Source organism: Bactrocera latifrons, unplaced genomic scaffold (assembly GCF_001853355.1).
Source record: "Bactrocera latifrons isolate USDA-ARS-PBARC rearing strain unplaced genomic scaffold, ASM185335v1 scaffold_303, whole genome shotgun sequence".
In the NCBI taxonomy this organism is placed as follows: domain Eukaryota; kingdom Metazoa; phylum Arthropoda; class Insecta; order Diptera; family Tephritidae; genus Bactrocera; species Bactrocera latifrons.
In genome coordinates this window covers 38,293-58,193 of record NW_017536664.1, presented here as the reverse complement: position 1 = coordinate 58,193, position 19,901 = coordinate 38,293, and the positions used below count along the sequence as shown (strand labels likewise).

Below are 19,901 nucleotides of genomic sequence, written 5' to 3'. Positions count from 1 at the left end.
CAAGGCTTCAAGTGTCTTCACTACAGGGGAGAGGAGAGTTATCGGGCGATAAGATTCCCCTTTGTTGGCGGGTTTCCCAGGTTTCAGTAGTGGGACCACTCTTCCGACTTTCCCCACATCGGGTATTTGAAGAGTGGTCAGAGACAGGTTGAGGAGCTTGGTGAGATATCTTACTCCTGTCGAGACGACATGCTTTAGCATTAGCATGTTGATTCCATCAGGGCCAATGGATTTGGAGGATTTTGCTTTGTTGATGACACCCTTAACCTCCTCATCGGTGAAAGTAAGTGGCGCGCTGTCGTTTGGCATTTTGCGCAGCCATCGGTTAACACATCGTTTAGCTTTGTCTACCGGAGGGTGCMKTGTGAACTGCCGGCTAAAATAGCTCGCGCACTTCTTCGGGTCCGAAGAGGCGTGACCATTGAATTGAACTTCAACTCGGTGGTCGTGCCTCTTCGGGTTAGACAAAGTTTTGACAGTAGCCCAAAGCTTACTCACACCATGGTCCGAATTGAGATCCCTTATTCGGGGATCCCCGGGATCGGCATGGCGTAAGGTGTTGCCCTCATTAGCTAAGACAGCTGCTTCAGCTGGAAGTTGGGGCGGATTTCCGCTATTCGTCCAGCAGGTATGAAGCAAGCGGTACCTGCTGCGATCACCTTGCGGAAATGACGTTCGCCAATGTATACATCCGTAGGAATGGGTAGAGCGTTGAATGTGCTCTCAGTAAATTCTGTGAAGCCGACCTAGTTAGCTTKGTTGAAGTTAACGAAGGTGCGGTTGTCCACAGAAACGAAATCGGCAGGTTTCTCGATCGAGATAATTATGGGCAGATGGTCTGATGCGAGAGTTAGCATAGGTCGCCAGGTTATGCTATTTATCAGACCACCACTAGCGATTGTGATATCGGGCGAGCTACTACAGGTGCCCATAACTCTGGTGGGGGCTTCGTCATTCATTGAGCAGAATGTCGAATCGTCAATCTGTTCCGCCAGCTCCATCCCCCTACGGTCATTTAACAGACAGGAATGCCAAAGATCGTGGTGCGCGTTAAAGTCGCCTAGCACCAAATGGTTTTCACCACGAAGTAGCGCACCTATATTCAGGTGATATCCTGTAGGGCAACATGTAACTGGGGGGATGTATATATTAAATATTTCGAGCTCGACATCGCCTGACCGGATAGCTATGCCCTGACATTCTAGGGTRGTRTCCCTGCGGTCGATGTCTTCATCGATTAGACGATACTGCACGGTGTTGTGCAATATGAAGGCTAGGCTATCTCGCTCGCGATCAAGTCAGAGTGGGAGCTATGTTGATTAGTTGAGCTCCGGGGCAGGTCTTAAGATGGACACACACAAATTAACACTCACCGATCCAAACGGGGTTAGATCGCCGAAATGACAGCCCATGGTCGGATGAAATCCGAGTCAATTCCGGTACGTAGAACCGGCTGTCGTGGGAATTGATTCTAGAATCGTCGTAGCTTTGGGTCGTCCTCCACGATGGGAAGTTTTCACAGATCCACTGTCCCTAAATTTCTTTATAATAAAACTCAATGTTGATTTATTCACATCAATTGCCATTTCCAGCCATGCCCACTTTTTGTTATTAATTTCTTCGAATAAAGTAAAATTTTTATCGCGTCATAACCTCTTATGTGAAGACACTACTAAAATGATGTGGAATTTTTATGTCATTGTTCAATTTGCGCAAAGAATGCAAAATCGTCAGAAAATAACGGGATTTTCGACAGTTATCACGACAAACTGCGACTAGTCCAATATGTTTTGTCTCAGTGAATATTGGGTGCTTGTAATTTCTTTCGTATAAAATGTAAAATATTAAAAAAAACTTACACGGTTTTTCATGGTTTCGCTAAATAAACAATATGCCTTTATATATCTAAAATTGTAATTTAGAGTATACGTCAAGTTTTAAGCAATAATAGCCATCAGTCCAATATGTTTTGTCCGACACTGTATATTTAAAGAATATTCATGCCAAATTTCAAATAAATCCACTGATTAGAACTTGAGATATTGTGGCTACCGCGTCAAGAAAAGGAGTTTTGAGAAAAACGCGTTTAAAGTTTTACGTTAAGTTTCAGGCAGCGTGATAAATAGCTAGTTCGCTCAACCGGTCTAGTTGTCACGTCACTAAAATGACTATAACTTTGAAAATAATTTGAGTTTTGAAAAATACTTTTAGGGAAATATTTTTAAATATCAAAACTATCGAATTATGAAAAAAAATTTTAGATTTTTTAAAATTTCTAGATTAGAAGGGGTATTCTAGTCTAAATTAAACATCGGTAATGGAAATTATTTGTCAGTGGTTCACTTTACATACAAATATTTTATAAAAAAATGGAGAAGTTTTATTGTTGGTACTGGCATTGAATAAACATGTAATGCAAATATAGTAGTTTGCTTTTTTAATGGACATAGATGCTTTAGAGTAACCCAAACATTAAACAGAACTAGAAGAATACTTTTCCTACAAAGGGTTTTCATGGCATTCCATAATAAAAAAATTCATAAAAAAATACAACATTAACCTTATGAAAAAGCATGTGTTATTTATAAAATTATGAAAAATTGAGATCATAAATCAGCCTTTTAATTATAAAAATTAAATCAGTTAGAAAATTTTTGACATACTTTTACTTTGTATTCCAATCAATCCGGAATTTTACACTTGGCGCACATGTCTTGGTCTTCGGATCACGGTTTTTCGGTCTGAAACCACAACGTCCCAGTGTGTGATGTCACATCAAAATAAAGTCCATTCGATGTTTTTTGCGACGAATGAAATTATTACAAAAGAAGTTCCATTAAATTTTATCTTATGCTTATGCCCTTAAAAAGACGTCATCGGAACAACGAACATCGGACAGACGAATGTCGCGGCAAATGAGAGCCGAAGCCGAAAAATTTCATTAAAGCAGTTCAAAAATTAACGTTATGTATTTTGCATGCATTGCATTGTTACTTCGTTAGTTTTTCGTCAATTTTTCAACCAATATTTTGCCACAAGCACCGCGATCGCCGAATTCGCTCCGCGTGACGTCTGGCTATTCAGCAAGCTGAAACGACCACTCCATTTTGAGTTAACTGAAGCCATTAAACATATCTCGCTACGCGCATAAAAGGCTATTCTGGAAATTTTGAGGATTGGAAAAAGCGTTGGCACGAGTGTATGTAGGCAAAGAGCGATTACTTTGAGGGGGATGACATAGATTTTGAAGTATAAATTAAAGGTTTTGAAATTATGAAAAAAGATTACTATTTTTGGCTCTTAGTATACGGTTTATTATTTGCTTTTTAATATTTGCAGAACACCCATTTGATGTCAACTCCATTCAATAGAATAGGCACATGGACCAACGTTTTATTTTTCTTGAACAGAGTATTTTTTACCCTTGCGTCAGACACATCGATTCCTTTCTCAGTTTTATTGTGAAACGTCTACGTACTAAGACGAAGATCTAACAAAATCATTCTCGTCAACACCTCAAATTTTTTTATGATCTAGGATCTTTAACAATTATAAATAATAGATGGAAACATATTATTTTACATCAATCAAGGTCTTTCATATTTTTCATTAAATTTTTTGACCTCAATGAACTATTTTCAACAAACCTTTTAAATTCAGAGAAAAATATAACAATTATGCCGTTTTATTATACATGAATATATAATCATATAAAATCTACAAACAGCTTTTATACATTCGTTGCCCTGTTTAATACCTGAAACTAGTCGCGATATACTGCTGTGATCAAATTGAAGGGTGAATGTTGTCCATTTCATCTCCTTCAAAGTAATCCCCTCCCGCTGCAATACACTTATGCCAGCGAATTTTCCAGTCACCATAGCACTTGGAAAAATTCTCCGTCGTGATGGCCATCAGAGCCTTCTTCGATTCAGCTTTTATATATTCAATTGAGTCAAAACGGTGTCCTTGGGGTGGTGATGTGATTTTGCTGAATAGCCAGAAGTTACACGAGGGTAAATCAGGCGAATGCGAATGAGCTTCGAACAAAGAGCCAACATTAAATTTTGTTTTAAAATTGGTAAAACTTTTACCGAAACATTTCAATTGATGAAACAAGTTTATGACGATGATTGCCTACTGACGACCAGTAACTGCTCAGAATCGATCGACTCTTGTTACCAATTATTTTACCAAAAATCACATTTTAACCATTAACCACTCCCCGTATTCACCTGATGTGGCACCGTGTGACTTCTTCCTTTTCGGGAAAAATGCATTTGCCCATGAATGAATGCGTTATGCCGACGTAGAGGTCATTCAAAAGGCTTGCGTCGGCAACTGGCGGCCATAAAGGCCAACGAGCTAATCCATTCGTTCGACATGCTTTTGGATCGTGAAAAAATCTGTATTGAAGTAGAAGGAGACTATTTTGAAACAAATAAACCATATGTTCTGTTTTTTTTTAAGGTTCTGCTTAGTTTGGAACTCACCTTGTAGTAAAAAGCGAAAAACTCACTACTAGAGCCTCAAAAAAAACAGCGCTTATCTCAAATACTAATGAATATTTTGACGTGAAATTTAGCATAGATGTCACTAACTACTAGCGTAAAGAAACACAATTTACTGATTTGTTGAGTAGTGGTACAATTCCTTCAGATGTTAAAAGTTTGATAATTAAAGGGTGATCCATTTTGAGATTCCCTACATAAAAAAAAAAACACACACAAAAAAAAATTAATGGTCAATGTTTATTATCATTCGGAAGAAAATTCTGTCAAATGTGGATGAAATTACAGTCCTTCCTTGTCGGGTTCAAGCAGCCCCATGGCTCTTCTTTCCGGAAGAAACCTTTTCCTGTCCATCGACGATTTTGAGCGTTTGTTAACTGGTAGGACTGGGGATTATAGTCAGAAGACTTTGAGTGTTTTTGAGTGCGGTATAAATTCCCACAAGCGCTTTCATCTCAGGCCAACCGTTGGCCAGTGTGCCCTGCACGTGATGTTTCCATTTTCTGGTGATTCTTAACATGTTTAATACTTTGGCACTTTTACATAGAGCAATGTTCAAGGAATGTCGGTTTTCGGGTACAGGTGGAAAAATTAGGTGTCAGAGTTGGGTGTCTTTCATGTACTTACATATCGGCCAATGGCATGCATAAAACACTGTATGTTACCGAACACCTAACCTTTAGTGAAAAGAACCACAAGTTTTTGTACCTTTATACCAAATATTCACGCCAGAAGTTGTAGATGATTTCGTTTATTTAAGAACCAGTGTAAACACAACCAACAGTGTCAGCCTGGAAATCCAACGCAGGGTAATTCTTACCAACAGGTGCTATTTTGAACTGAGTAGGCAATTGAGAAGTAAAGTCATCTGTCGACGAACAAAAGCCAAACTCTATAAGTCACTCATTATTCACGTCCTAGGATAATGACAACAACTGATGAGTCGTCGTTGCGAGTTTTCGAGGGAAAAGTTCTGAGGAAGACTTATGGTCCTTTGCGTGTTGGCCACGGCAAATGTCGCATTCGATGGAACGATAAGCTGAATGAGGTAAACGACGACATTGACATAGTTTAACGAATTAAAATACAGCGCCTACGCTGGCTAGGTTATGCTGTTCGAACAGCCAGCGCAGCCGCTGTCTTGGTCATGTTTTCCGAATGGACGAAAACACCCCAACTCTCAATTTGTACTGTACAGCATCATAATATCGGTGAGTGTATAATTATGTCGAGAGATAATTCTTCATTCTCGGATCAATATGTTATTGTTATGCAGGAATTGTTTGTTTATAAGTTTCTATAGCTTTGACTTCAGCCTGACATGCTGCTTTCTGTGTGATAAGTACTCAGTAATTTTCAGGTGTCTCTGTAAAAGATGTGATTTACGTTTGCGAGCCTTGGTACTTGGGTACACAAAAAAAAAGTCAACAATATTCTAGTCCCTGAAATACTTCATATTAATATTAATCTCTAAAAATATAATAGTTATATAACTTGTATCTAAAATATTAACACTACTAATCTTCTTCTTCTCTTAATTGGCGTAGACACCGCTTACGCCATTATAGCCTATAGCCGAGTCAACAGCGCGCTAGTCGTTTCTTCTTTTCGCTACGTGGCGCCAATTTAGCTCCTTCTCCACCTGGTACAGCATCGAATACTTTCAGAGCTGGAGTGTTCCCGTCCATTCGGACAACATGACCTAGCCAGCGTAGCCGCTGTCTTTTAATTCGCTGAACTATGTCAATGTCGTCATATATCTCATACAGCTCATCGCTCCATCGAATGCGATATTCGCCGTGGCCAACGCGCAAATCACCAAACATCTTTCGCAGAACTTTTCTCTCGAAAACTCGCAACGTCGACTCATCAGTTGTTGTCATCGTCCAAGCCTCTGCACCATATAGCAGGATGGGAATTATGAGTGATTTATAGAGTTTGGCTTTTGTTTGTCGAGAGAGGACTTTGCTTCTCAATTGCCTACTCAGTCCGATATTGATATGATCGGCCTCAACACACGCGTCATTAGTTCTGCTTTCTCCAGACTGGACAAGGAAACAAAACAAATGGGTCTGGCAGTGAACGAGGGCAAGACAAAATATCTCCTGTCATCAAAAAACAGTCGTCGCACTCGCGACTTGGCACTCACGTCACTGTTGACAGTCATAACTGTGCACCTGTTGGCAAGAGTTATCCTGCGTTGGATTTCCAGGCTGACAATGTTGGTGGTGTTTACCCTGGTTCCAAGACASACGAAATTATCTACAACTTTAAAGTTATGACTGTCAACAGTGACGTSAGTGCCAAGTCGCGAGTGCGACGACTGTTTTTGGATGACAGGAGATATTTCGTCTTGCCCTYGTTCACTGACAGACCCATTTGTTTTGTTGACAGCAAGAGCAACCATAGGAATTGAGTTAAGAATGAAAAAAGTTACCCCGAAGAGAATAAATTATGTTTGCCCCGAAGTTTGTAACACCCAGAAGGAAACTGGGAATTAAATGCTTGCATAGAAAACTTATTTCATTTGACGATATGTCTTCAGTAAATTCGGGATGGATTATTGTCTAATGCAATGGTCCAATCTCCGAAGAAAGTGCTCAGATCGGATTAAAGCAGCATATACAGTGGTGGTCATATACTTAGCACACATCACTCTACCTAAATGCAAACGATGTTTTCTTCGTAATGATACAAMATCCAAAGGCGCCACTTTGTYTAGACAAGATCAAGGCACCAAGCTAAGATATCGCAAAGTTTCGATGMTTTGTTTTTGATACTGTCGTAAATAGAAGGATTATTTAACGATCAGCAGCTTTTGTGAGTGGACACATATTTAGCACACTTCTTAGACCGTCGAATTTTTTTTATAGTTTTAAGAAATATTTATTTTTGAATACAAAAAATTTTGTTGGTGAGAGATTATTAAATATAATAACTGTGGTTTTGAATTAAATTTAAATTTAAATTTACTGTTTAGATATGKCTAGAGGTTTGTGTTGCACGGAAGAAAAGCGGTCTATAATTGTAAAGTTAAGAAGTGAAGGGCAGTCGGTAACCCAGATTGCAAAAACGCTTGGGTGTTCAAGGAAGCTCATTTATAACGCAATTAAACATTTTGACGAATTTGGGACAGTTAAATCCGCGGTATTAGCTCCTAGGCCTCCCAAAACCATCTACAAAGAAGACCATCTAATTCGTTGGATTTCAAAAAACGACCCTCAAGAGCTCTAAACAAATTAAACCCGAATTTTTTGCAGTCTACGGAATAGAGGTTTCATCTAAAATGATCAGACGTCGTTTGAATGAAGTCGGACTGCGTGGTTGCATTTCACAGAAGAAACCGTTTGTTTCTAAGAAGAACTTGGAGGCACGCCTTTCATTCGCACGAGCTCACATAAACAATCCACTTTCTTTCTGGAAGAACGTTCTCTGGAGTGATGAATCTAAGTTTTGTARATTTGGATCTGACGGTAAACGTTACGTCTGGCGTCCCAGTAACCAGCAKCACAATTCTAAGTATACACAAACAGTATACGGCCTTTTCTTGGTACGGTGTTGAACCTATCGTTAGGATAACGTTAAAAATGGATCAATTTGTTTACAAGAACATGTTAACAGAATACATGATTCCATTTGTAGACGGTCATATGCCTCTAAGGTGGCACTTTATGCATGATAATGACCACAAACATACTTCGCGTTTGGTGAAAAATTTCTTGGAGGAGCAATGCGTTCCCATTCTGCAGTGGCCAGCTCAATYACCTGATCTCARTCCAATAGAGAATTTGTGGAATGAAGTTGAGAGAAGGATTGAAGGCAAAAAACGCAAAAATTTAGAAGAATTGTGGCAGAACATCAAAAGTGCATGGTTGAATATMCRTGTGGARCAATGTAGACGTTTGGTGGAAAGTTTGCCTAAAAGATGTTCTGAAGTGATCAAAAATAAGGGTTYTCCAACGAAGTATTGAAGTAAAATTTGGTTCGGAGCGGATTGCCAAAGTTTTTGTAGGTAAACCTGAAGTGTGCTAAGTATGTGTCCAACGTAGTAATCATTTATTCTTACTTTTTTTTTGTAGGTTTTGTTTACATCGTCCTTTATGTTATTATTTAAKTTAATCTATCTGTGAAATATGAATATATGTGAAAATATTKAAGTTTTTAGTAMAGAAATGAATTTTATGGAACATTTTTTCTTAAAAGTGCGAGTGTACTAAGTATATGACCACCACTGTATATAGCTGTCATACAAATTGAACGATCTGAATCAAATGCCTTAATTGAGATATGTTCAATATTAGATTAGACCACTACAGCATATACACCTGCGGCCGACGCAAATTTAGAGACACTTTATAGTAGTACATTTCGCGGTGTCGTAAACTCATTCAGTTGTTGACTAAATCGCGTGAAAGTTAGTAAGGGTTTCAAAATGAGCTCAAAATATAAGAGACTGACGAGAGATGGAAAAGTGATAATTTTTACATTAGCCGAAGAAGGAGTCTCATTCCCAGAAATTGCAAGGAGGGTAGGTTGCAGTCACCCCAAAGTTCTAAATTTATTTTTAAAAAAATATCGTTTGGAGACCAAAAGTAGAAAAGATCTGAGAAGAAATACCTCCAGAGGAACAGATGGCGTTATCTATAGGATGAGTCTCAATTAGCGATTCTTAGGGGGACAATATGACGCAAACATTAGTGTAAGGACTGTAAGGAGAGGCTTGAGGAATTCGGACTTTGCAGTGCGAAACCAGCGAAAAAGACCCTTTTGACACAGGTAATGAGAGCTAAGAATCTGGAGTGGTCACGGCTGCACAAAAATTGMGCTTTAAAAGAATGGAGAAATTTTATATAGTCGGATGAAAACAAATTTGACTTGTGCGACGTTTTGCGGGAGAGAGCTTTAAGGAAAWCTGCGTAATAAGGACAGTGAATCATCCTGAAAGTCAGATGATTTGGGGATGCTTCTCTTTTTACACACCTTTATTATTTATTGACCGTATAACGAACGAAGAACGATATAAAGAAGTCATAGCGGATAGCATTGTGCCATTTATAGAACCGAAATATGGGCGAAAAATATGCTGTTTTCCATGATTACTCAGTTCCATGCAACCGTGCAAAATCAGTAATTTTTTTTTTTTTTTTTTTTTTTTTTGTAGCAATAAACTACTATCAATGCCTAGCCAATAGCTAACAAATAATTTAAAACACTTTTATAATTTGTCTAAAGTCGATGAAGATGTTCGCGGACCTGGGAATTCAGCACATGGATGGGCCAGGAAACTCTCCCGACTTGAATCCCATTGAACATCTAGGGCATTTAATTAAATGTAAAGTTGATCAACATAAGCCTAAAAGTAAAATAGAACTAAAAATAATTTTGATCAAAGTATGGGAGGAAGAAACTTTTTGTCGCGTTATTTATTTAAAAACTGTTATCAAATAAAACGCTTCTGTACAAGCAAAAAAGCAAGCAAGCTGTTTTGTGTTTTATTCAATTAACGAGACAAATTAAAGACTAAAATTATATTTAGGTAATTTAAAATAGTGAATTTGTGCTTACTAAATTCATAAAAATTAAAAGAAAAAATCCAAAAGAACGAAAATATTCCAAAAAAAAAATTAAGAAATTAAGGTGGTAAGTTGTGCGTGGCCGCAGGTGTAGCTCTCATATAAAATGAAACATTATATCCTAGTTCTTGTAAGGAATCTCTTGTATTCATGGCGAGCATTATGGCTTCGATGCAACCGAAGTTAAAATTTTTCCTTGTTTTGTACAAAATTTGGTACTAATTGGTATAATTTTTTTATATATCCGTTTTAAACATTTTAAACAAATTTTAAAGTGATGGGTATTCCCGATAAAGTGCCAAATGACTGATGTTAATAATAAATTAAATTACACCTTACTACTTATTTTCTTTTAGACCTAAAGTGAAACGGGAAACACCACCTCTATACAATTTAAAGTTTGCGTATGTGGGTCCAAAGGAAGCTGAAAACAATTTGAAAACAAAATTGAGTAAGCTGGGTGGCGAAATTATATCAAAACTATCTGAAAATATTATTGCCGTATTTTCATCAAAACATGAAGTGCAAAATATGGGAAGCCGCATGAAAAAGGCGAAAGAACTTGGTATTCATATTATACCAATAGATTACGTAGATTTGGTCGAAAGTAATCCTACAAACGCAATTAATTATATAAGTAGCACTACTCTTTGTGATTGGGGTACTGATCCAAACTCCCGTATAGTACAAGAAGAAGCCAATACGAAGAAGTCAAAAAGTATTTATACTAAATCTGTTGCAAAATCAATGACGTTAAAGATCAAAGACGGATCGGCCGTAGATCCCGAAAGTGGATTACAAGACGTCGCTCATGTTTATTTGGATAAAAATTGCAAGTATAGTGTTGTCCTCGGATTAGCGGATATTCAACGCAATAAAAACTCTTATTATAAACTGCAACTTTTGGAAAGTGATTCGAAGAACAAGTAAGATGCACAGATTTTATTACTTTAGCTTATAATTTGAAGTAATTGCTCTAATACCTTATCTCACAATGATAGAAGGAAATAATTATTATAGCCACTACAAGCAGTGTAACCTTTGAGACTTTTACATATACACTACGCCATAGGTCCTTTGCAACATAAAAGGTTATTACTTCAAATCTTAAGAATCATTGCTTAAATAATAGTAATGTATTATAATATTGCTCTCAGTAAGCTAATTGCTCATATCCCACAGATAGGCGATACCATAGATCACAGGACTTGTATCGGACACACGACGAATTTAATAAAAACTAATTTTTAGAGTAAGAACAATTTTAATATTTAAATTTAGCCTTAATTTACACTTTTTAAACATTTTGCAGTTTTGGTAGTAATGGCGGTACGACAAAAAACTGAAAAAAGGTGAAAGGCAAAATATTAAATTGCACAATGAAGCTCAAAAATAAACCCAAGTAACATAGACCATTGGCAGAAATTTCGCATGTGTTCAGACAATTATTTAAAACCTTGTAAAACAAAAGGTGTTGACAGCGGTATCAGAAGTTATGAAGAAGCCACAACCTTACAATCCGCTGCATATTTGACGTCGTAGTCTTGTTTAAACTAAAATCAGTTTTCTAGACCAAATTTTGGTGCTTTGCTTTAAGTTTTTCTGTAAGTGTTTAAAATTGCCTTATCTGACCATAATGGATACAAAAAATTGATTCATTCATTCAAAATCTATGTAATTTCCCTCAAAGTAATCCTTTTTGGTCCCATTTTCAAGGGATAGTCCTCAATGAGAGTAGCGATTCATGTGTAATGTCTTCGACTGACTCAAAACGGTTTCTTCGGAGTGGAGTCACACGGTGCTAAATCAGTTGTTGTTGTTGTTTTAACGTAGTAACTAATCCCTGTTAGGGTAGTGAGGGTTATCTATGTTGTCGCCGGGAGGCCTAGGAAACGTGCTGTTTCGACGAGGTCGAACCAGACGGAAAAAGGTGTCAGACGAGTGGGGTTGGCGGGGCATGCAAAGAGTTGACCAGTGTCATGCGGAGACAAATTGCACGCAGGACATATATTGGATATGTCGGGGTCTATTCTGGACAAGTAGGAGTTTAACATGCTACAATATCCAGAAGGAAGCTGCGTAAAGATCACTCACGTTTCTCGCTGCAAGTCGAGCTCTTCGTCTGCAATAGGTGGTACAACAACGGCATTTACTGGAAGGGAGTCAGTGAAAGTGTTGATAGCTCCACTGTGAAGGGCGGTCAGTACCTTTCGGAAGTTAGTTGCGTCTAAAGTCTGGTTGGCGTATTGTTCGTTGTCGTCGAGGTAATTGAGAAAATAACTCTTGATGTTCCTAGGAGGCAGTTCCGCTTCAAGCAGGTGGCTGCAGGGTGATTTTTGCGAAAACATCCCAGCAGGAACTGCTTAGAGAGGAGTTCATTATCCTCCCTAACATCAAGAGAGGCATCCTGTCGTTGTGCGTAGTGCAGTGTTCGGGTAGGTCTGTAGCTTCTTCATCTGCGTTCCACTGCATCCAGGCAACCACATTGGTGCGGCGTAGTTGAGGACCGGCCGGCCGATTGCCTTATAACTTGCCAACAACGTTTCTTTGTCTTTTTCCCATGTGCTGCCGGCTAGCGACTTGAGGATTTTGTTGGGCCGATATATTATATTACACCTAAAATCTAAGGGATATTAACAGTCGGACTCTTGACGCCGTCGACTGCAATAATAAGCTCAAGTCTATACTCCTTCGTCCAGTTCGTGAATATGGTCGGTGTGGATTTGGTGGGGGAAAGTGTTAAACAATAACGGGGAGAGGACACCACTCTTCGCAACCCCCTGTTTAAAGCGGTATTCTAGTCTAGAAGCTCGAATTTCGAGATTTTTTCAACAGTTAATAAAAAAGAAGCACTAGATAGTTTCACTATTAGTTTTTTTTATCATTTGTTTATTAAACTTAGAAGAGTATACAAAATATATTAAAACAAAAAAACAACAACATTTTTTTTCATCGAGTTATGCGTCTTTGAAGAAAAGTGTGGAAAGAAGAGGCCGCGTCCTCATCGCCATGATTTCTACCCTTGTCGTCATCTGAAAAATAAAACAATGACAGATTCTTAATGGGTACGAATGTCGCTATGTCATTAAGCAGCAAAAGTAAAAAAGAAGTCATAAAATCGCGGCTACTCAAAAAAAAAAGGTTAATTTTTCACTAATTTTCCAATTTTGTCGTTTTTTTTTTTAATATTATAAATTTCAAATTTTTATTTTTTGTTGCTTTTAGTGATAGAGATATATTTAAAGAATATTCATGCCAAATTTCAAATAATTCGACTGATTGCAACTTGAGATATTGTGGCTACCGCTTAAAAAAAGGAGTTTTGAGAAAAACGCGTTTAACTTTATAGCATCATGTGACTATATGTTACAAACCCTTTTATAGGGTACAAAACACAGGAAAATTAATTTTTCCCTTTTTAGTATGATGTAGCAGCACTGTCACACTCCGTATTTTTCAATTTTAAAATTCTCTGGTTTTTTATGTATTGGCATCACTTATAAAACGGTACTTTCTTTTTCGCTGTAGTTAGTGAATGCACGTGCTTACAATTACCGAAAAGATAAAAATAAGAAAATTTTCATTGTTTTAATAAAATATTTAGTGGAAAAGTCCAGGTAAGTTCACAATTATGTTTAATTTCTATAAGATAATACGAAAAATGTTCACTAATACAATATATAGTGAAGTTTAGGTTTGTACCATTTCTGTAACATTGAGTAATAAGGGTCACTAAAAATTTGTTTGGGTTCATTTCTTCTATACTTCACCAGAATGGCGTCTCCTAACTTATCTGCTGATAAAATTCTTGAGTTGATGAATTATGATGGGTTCGAAACTGACGATAATAGCGTTACAGATCCTGATTTTGATCCTGAGGGCGATATAAGTTCAGACTTTGAACTTTTGGAAGACGAAAGGGAAGATATTGACGTTCGCTTAGAGGAATCAGACATGCCTACAAATGCCCCTTAGAAAGGATCGTCACATCGCCCTAAACCAAAAATGAATGTAGTCTGGAAGAAAAAGAATATTGAACTAAACGAACATCAAATACGTTTCACTGGAAAGGAAGAACTGCCTGCTGATATTTTGAATTGATTGTTTGATAGACTTTTTAAAATACGACCAATATTGGCAAAACTAAACGAAATATGCAAAAAAATTCCGCTACAAAGTCAGCTATGTGTAGATGGGCAAATTTGCTCCACCAAAGCTCGACATAACCTAAAACGATATAACCCTAAAAAGCCGAAAAAATGGGGATTGAAAATATTTGTACTTTGCGACACTAACGGATTCACGTATAATTTTGAAGTGGAATCTGCTGCTTCAAATGTTGTCTTGAGACTGGCCAGAAATATTCCATAGAACCAAAACTATAAACTTTATTTCGACAACTGTTTCACGTCATTGTCACTTATAGAATACTTTGCCAAGGAAGGAATTCTTAGTATAGGAACAATACGACGAAATAGGATACCTGGCTGTAAACTGCCAACAGATAAGGATATTTCGAAAAAGAGCCGTGGTCACAGCGTAGAATATGTTGGAAATGTGCGAGGAATAGATATAGCCACCGTTGTCTGGAAAGACAACAAAAATATAACTCTTGCTTCTAATTTCGCTGGTGAGCTACCGAAGTCCACAGTACGCCGCTATGATAAAGCAAACAAAAGGTGCATAGATATTGAAAGACCTTATATTGTAGCCGAGCATAATTGGCACATGGGCTCATAAAGAAAAAAAATTAGAGGGCAATCAGTTTTCATCTGCTGATTTTCGTTTAGAAGTTGCCACGGTGTTGTGCAAATTGGGTACACAGTTCCCTATGAAACGAAGAGGAATCGAAGCGGGGATACAATCTAAAAAGCACAAGGGCCCAGCCCAACATGTTCCTCCTATGGCAGTTAGGCAAGATCAAGTTGGACACTGGCCGGTATGGGCAGAAAAACGAATTCGTTGCAAGTGTCCAAGATGTGTTGGGAGTATCACAAACGGTATGTGAAAAATGTGGTGTGGCTTTATACTACAACAAGCAAAACAACTGCTTCAAAGAATTTCACACTTCTTAAAAAACATGTAAATATTCACGAAATACAAATATTATTATTTAAAATAAATTTAATTCTTAAATAAAAAAAATTATTTAAACTATAAAATACGTATTTCATTTCTATACTGAAGAGTTTTTCCGTTTTTACTTAGTTGAATTATAAAGGGTTAAAGTTTTACGTTAATTTTCGGGCAACCGGTCTAGTTGCCACGTCACTAAAATGGCTAATACTTTGAAAATAATTTGAGTTGCAGATATTTTTGAAATCAAGGACGCATAACACGATGAAAACTTGTTTTTTTTTTTTTTTTGAAATTTATTTGGTGTACTCTTCTAAGTTTAATAAACAAATGAAAAAAACCGATAGTAAAAATATATTATTTTATTTCGGGCATGAGAGAGTTAAGAAGTTGTTGTGAACAATAATTTTTTTTTTTATTCGTTTTCGTGTTGTTTTCGGTTTCGTCACGATACTCGACCCATTAATCGTCTGTTTCCGGGTCGTAAACATAGATCCAAAACTCATTGCCGGAAATAATGCATTGACAACCTGGTAGTCGAAAGGCATTGTTTCACAGACATTAACGGAACGCTGTTTTTCGAAAGAATTTAGAGATTTTGGAATCAGTCAATTTCTTAAAAAAAAAACAATTTAATATTGATTTTACTACAAAAACCCATTGCTATTTAAATTCGTCGGTTATACGATAAAATAACTAGAACTGAAAGGAGATGAGTGTGCTCTTTTTGTGCGCCAACAAAAGTTCTAGTATCTGTGGCGTCGTCTTTCTGTGTGACATAGTCAGTCGCATGGTGGTTGATATTTCCAAAGCATCGGTGCTTTTTTTATTCGATACATCAACTTGTGTACAATGTTTCCGTCACATGGTCCCAGTGTATAAGAATACATATGTATGTATATTGAAAATAGTAACAAAACACACACATACATATGTGTGAATGTGTTTAGTTAACATTTTAATGATAATTGTTAGCATATGAACATACATTTCTAGGCACTTAATTTTAAAGTGAATTTAGTACCCTCAAATTTGTAAAAACACATTCAAAAACGACTTATGTCTTGAATCAGTTATATGGTAAATAAGAAATAATTGTTTTCCAAAAACTCATTTGTTCAAACTTTTCTCCTTTCTTCTTCTATTAATAAAATATTGTCATCATTCTCATTAAATTCCTCCTCAATGGCAATATATTTGATAGTTGGTTAGCAACAGCTGTTAAAAAAAACACGAAGTTATGAAGGTTTATGCTATTGCAGGTGTCGAGTGACTATTTTAGTATTTGGACAGATCAACATAAGTCAGTCCAAAGCAAGTAAGCAGCTAAGTTCGGGTATCGGGATTAAAGCCAGAAAAGTACCTTCAGGTATATAGGCTGGTTAGTGATATGGCTTATAGAGCCAAAATCTTTGTATTAGCTATCTGGGAGCTAAATGAAGTATTGAACCGAATAAACCCATTTGTAGCACACAGACGTCCATCAGGAAAGGATTATTTCTGAATTTCTGTTATATACTATATAGTATCTCATACATTGGCCAACATTATTTTGAGAAAAAGTCAATCATAGGTACTGGGGAACAAATATTCAGTTCTTAAAGGCTTGACCAGTTTTTGTTGAATTCAGAACTATTTTGGCCACAAGATAGAATACTCTAAAATCTGTATTCGTGCAAAGACTTATACCTATGTTCTAATGCTTCTTGATTTGAACACACGAAAGGAAAGATTAGATAGATGCAATTTAAATTGTGTTGTATGAGGAGAAGGCGTATCTGACGTCCATTTTCGCTCACTGTCACAATGTATTTTAAAAATTCCAGAGGAATGTCCAATAACAAATTTGGTTGAGATCCGTGGTACGGGTTTTGAAATATGTGTTTTCACCTAAAAGTGGGCGGAACCACACCCATCGTCCAATTTTTACTTCGGTTGCATTAAATGTAACGGGTTAAAATTTAATGTCTCTGGCATATTTAGTTATTGATTTATCGCGCTAACCCTAACCCCTCCTGGGTTTCAAGGTAAAAAATTTAATATTTTTTTTGCGAAATTATTTGTGAAATATGGATAGAGTAATTTTATTCGGACCTTTCGTACATTATTGAGCACACCTCTCGCAATTTAGGGTAAATTTCTCATGCAGAAATATTGAATAATACGCCGGTAACAGAGACCGTTTCATGACGTCGTGGAAAAAAAATGTGTTTACCATAACTCGGCTGGAAGTTATCCGAAAATAATAAACCAAGAAAAATTTGTCTAATTATAATCAAATCTTCCCCCCAATAATCTCTGTTAATCTTTTGTTCATTCAAAAATTGTTGGCGGCCATTTAAAGTGTAAACTGTTAATTCCGCCTTCTCGTGGGTAGAATACCCCTTAATGTGAAAAAAGAAATAATGAACAAAAAATCCATGAGCGGGTCCACGCCCCCTTTGGTTCAATTTTTTGCATTCAGGTGCCCCTTGCTACTGCGATCCCCTGTACCACCGAATTGCAGTTCTATATCTTACTAATAGCATGGATCGATTTACAAACACAATTTCCGAAATTATATTATGTAGTTTTCAAGTGAGCAACAAAGTTGCTCACTTTCATCCGGCCGTTTATGTTCGAAAGCTGGTCAGACAGTGAGCAAACAAAGAAATATAATAAAACTTTAAAGGTTGAATAAAATTTTATTTTTGCAAAACCTATGAAAATAATATTGGGGTTTGTAATAACCAATTAAAATTTAGACAACTGAATACCATAGTTTTTAAATCCTTAAGTAAAAACGTTTAAACTTGAAATATATTTAGGAGGTTTACTTTAAAGATATATTTTCAAAACTTGTTTAAGCATATTTCGTAAACAAATTCTTTGAGTTTTGGTATCAAAGTCATATTTTCGATACCTCGATGTGTGTATTAGATGCATCATATTGACTAAAACGTCGATGTTTTTCAATGGACATCCCTAGTTAATACCGTTAGAAATTTAGCTTACTGAGGAAAATATAGTTATTTAAGGAATGATTGTTAAGATTTGAAGCAGTAATCATTTATTTTGCAAAGGAGTGTAAACTTATGGCAATAGTGCATGAACTTATTAGAATGCTCCACAAGTGCAATTGAAGTCACCGAAGCAACGAATGGCCTATTGCTTTACATGGTTTGACTCATTTTCAGCAATATACGTGGTAAACGTGAATAGACCGTAACATCACCGCAATTCACCATTTCCTTACACAACGACAACAACCGCCCAATTGGATAATAGCAGAACCAGTCAAGAACGCTACTGCCTTCCTTCCTTTTCCTTCCTTATCGAGCAATGTGTGAACAGTTGAGCCCGTGGCAAAAACGCAAAAATCAGCCATCTTTGTTTGTTTTCATTTGAACAATGTTGCCATTGCTCAATACGCATATATAGGTTTGCACACTCTGATTTTGAGTTATTTTAAGAAAATTTCAAACATATTGAACAGATTGAATTATAAAGTTTGATAATTACTACAGTATATAGATATCGGCAACCCTGCGTTGTGAGAGAGCAATCAGCTGATACGTTTCTACGTCAAAAATCCAAATCCTACGTCAAAGGAAGAAGGGAGTAGCGTTTTTCACTGTTCATTTACATTGCGCGCCCATAAGATAGGTCGTATCAGCTGACACGAGCCTCGATTCTACGTTCTCCACAGTTTCTGCTAATATAGTAACGCCACAAAAACAACAGCAAGTATAACAAATTGTGTCCTATGTAAACAAGTCACTGGCAGGGCGACCGATAAAACTGTTGACGGGAAAAATGTTTATGCTAGGTTTAATAAACATTTAATAAACATTTTTATGTTAGGTTTAATAAACATTTTTCCCGTCAACAGTTTTATCGGTCGCCCTGCCAGTGACTTGTTTGTGGCACTGCCGCGATAAATGAAAGGTTTTTAGGTAACGTGCTTGGAAAGACTTCTTCTTTTTACCTTTTCTCCTAACTTAAGGCTTTTGATGGGATTATTGGGTTTGACTTTTTGAAGGATGCAGACGCAAAAGTAATTTGAAAAACTGGAATATTTCACTATAAGAGTGGTGAAGAGAAATTTCTTATTATCACTGTAAATAAAATAGTGGCAGTTGCGCAATATCTAAATGAACGAGGGAATGCAGAAAAGATTTCTATATATTGGAAAAACATTCAAAAGTTTTCGCAAATCCAGACCAACCATCAGCCTGTGACCTTCGCTTTTTCGGAATGGAAATATTAAATAATAAATTAAAACACAGAAAAAGCGCTAATTTTCGCCTTAATTCCATTATAAACCCGTTAACGCTAATCTTCTTGCCGATGCATTGTTTCGGTAGCACATTAGAGCAATAGAGCAGGACTCTCATCTGTTACCATACATAGCGAAGAATCTCTAACGAAGTTATTCAGAAAGTGGAAAAATCCTTTGAAAATACGGGAAATGTTGATTTTGATAACGAAAAGTCACTGAACTCTCACACAAGTTACTACTTAATCCTTTCAGCCCCAAAGTTGCCTATATGCAACTTCTATGTTTGACATCGTTTACAAAGTCAAATACACAAAAACCTTTTTAAAATACACATCTTATTGATCAATTTGGATTCGGGGAATAATAAAATAACATTTGATCAATTATGTTATGACTCACTATCCGAAGTGAAGTTGAGCGTGTGGGTCGTGCGAAAGTGTTATTATAAAAAAATATTTAAAATACTTAAAAGATAAATTT

At 36.8% G+C, this 19,901-nt stretch overlaps 1 protein-coding gene across 2 annotated transcripts in view; it reads left to right on the top strand.

Moving 5' to 3' along the window:
• The window catches only part of LOC108970638 (poly [ADP-ribose] polymerase), an 84,256-nt gene that overhangs the window by 59,727 nt on the left and 4,628 nt on the right, over nucleotides 1-19,901 (top strand). Inside the window, exon 5 of one of the 2 annotated variants that reach the window (XM_018936131.1) lies at nucleotides 10,441-11,010. The exons of the other annotated variant lie outside the window; for it this stretch is intronic. Within the exon in view, the coding sequence (XP_018791676.1) occupies nucleotides 10,441-11,010 (570 nt within the window). The remainder of the gene's footprint in view (nucleotides 1-10,440; nucleotides 11,011-19,901) is intronic. 2 annotated transcript variants of the gene reach the window in all.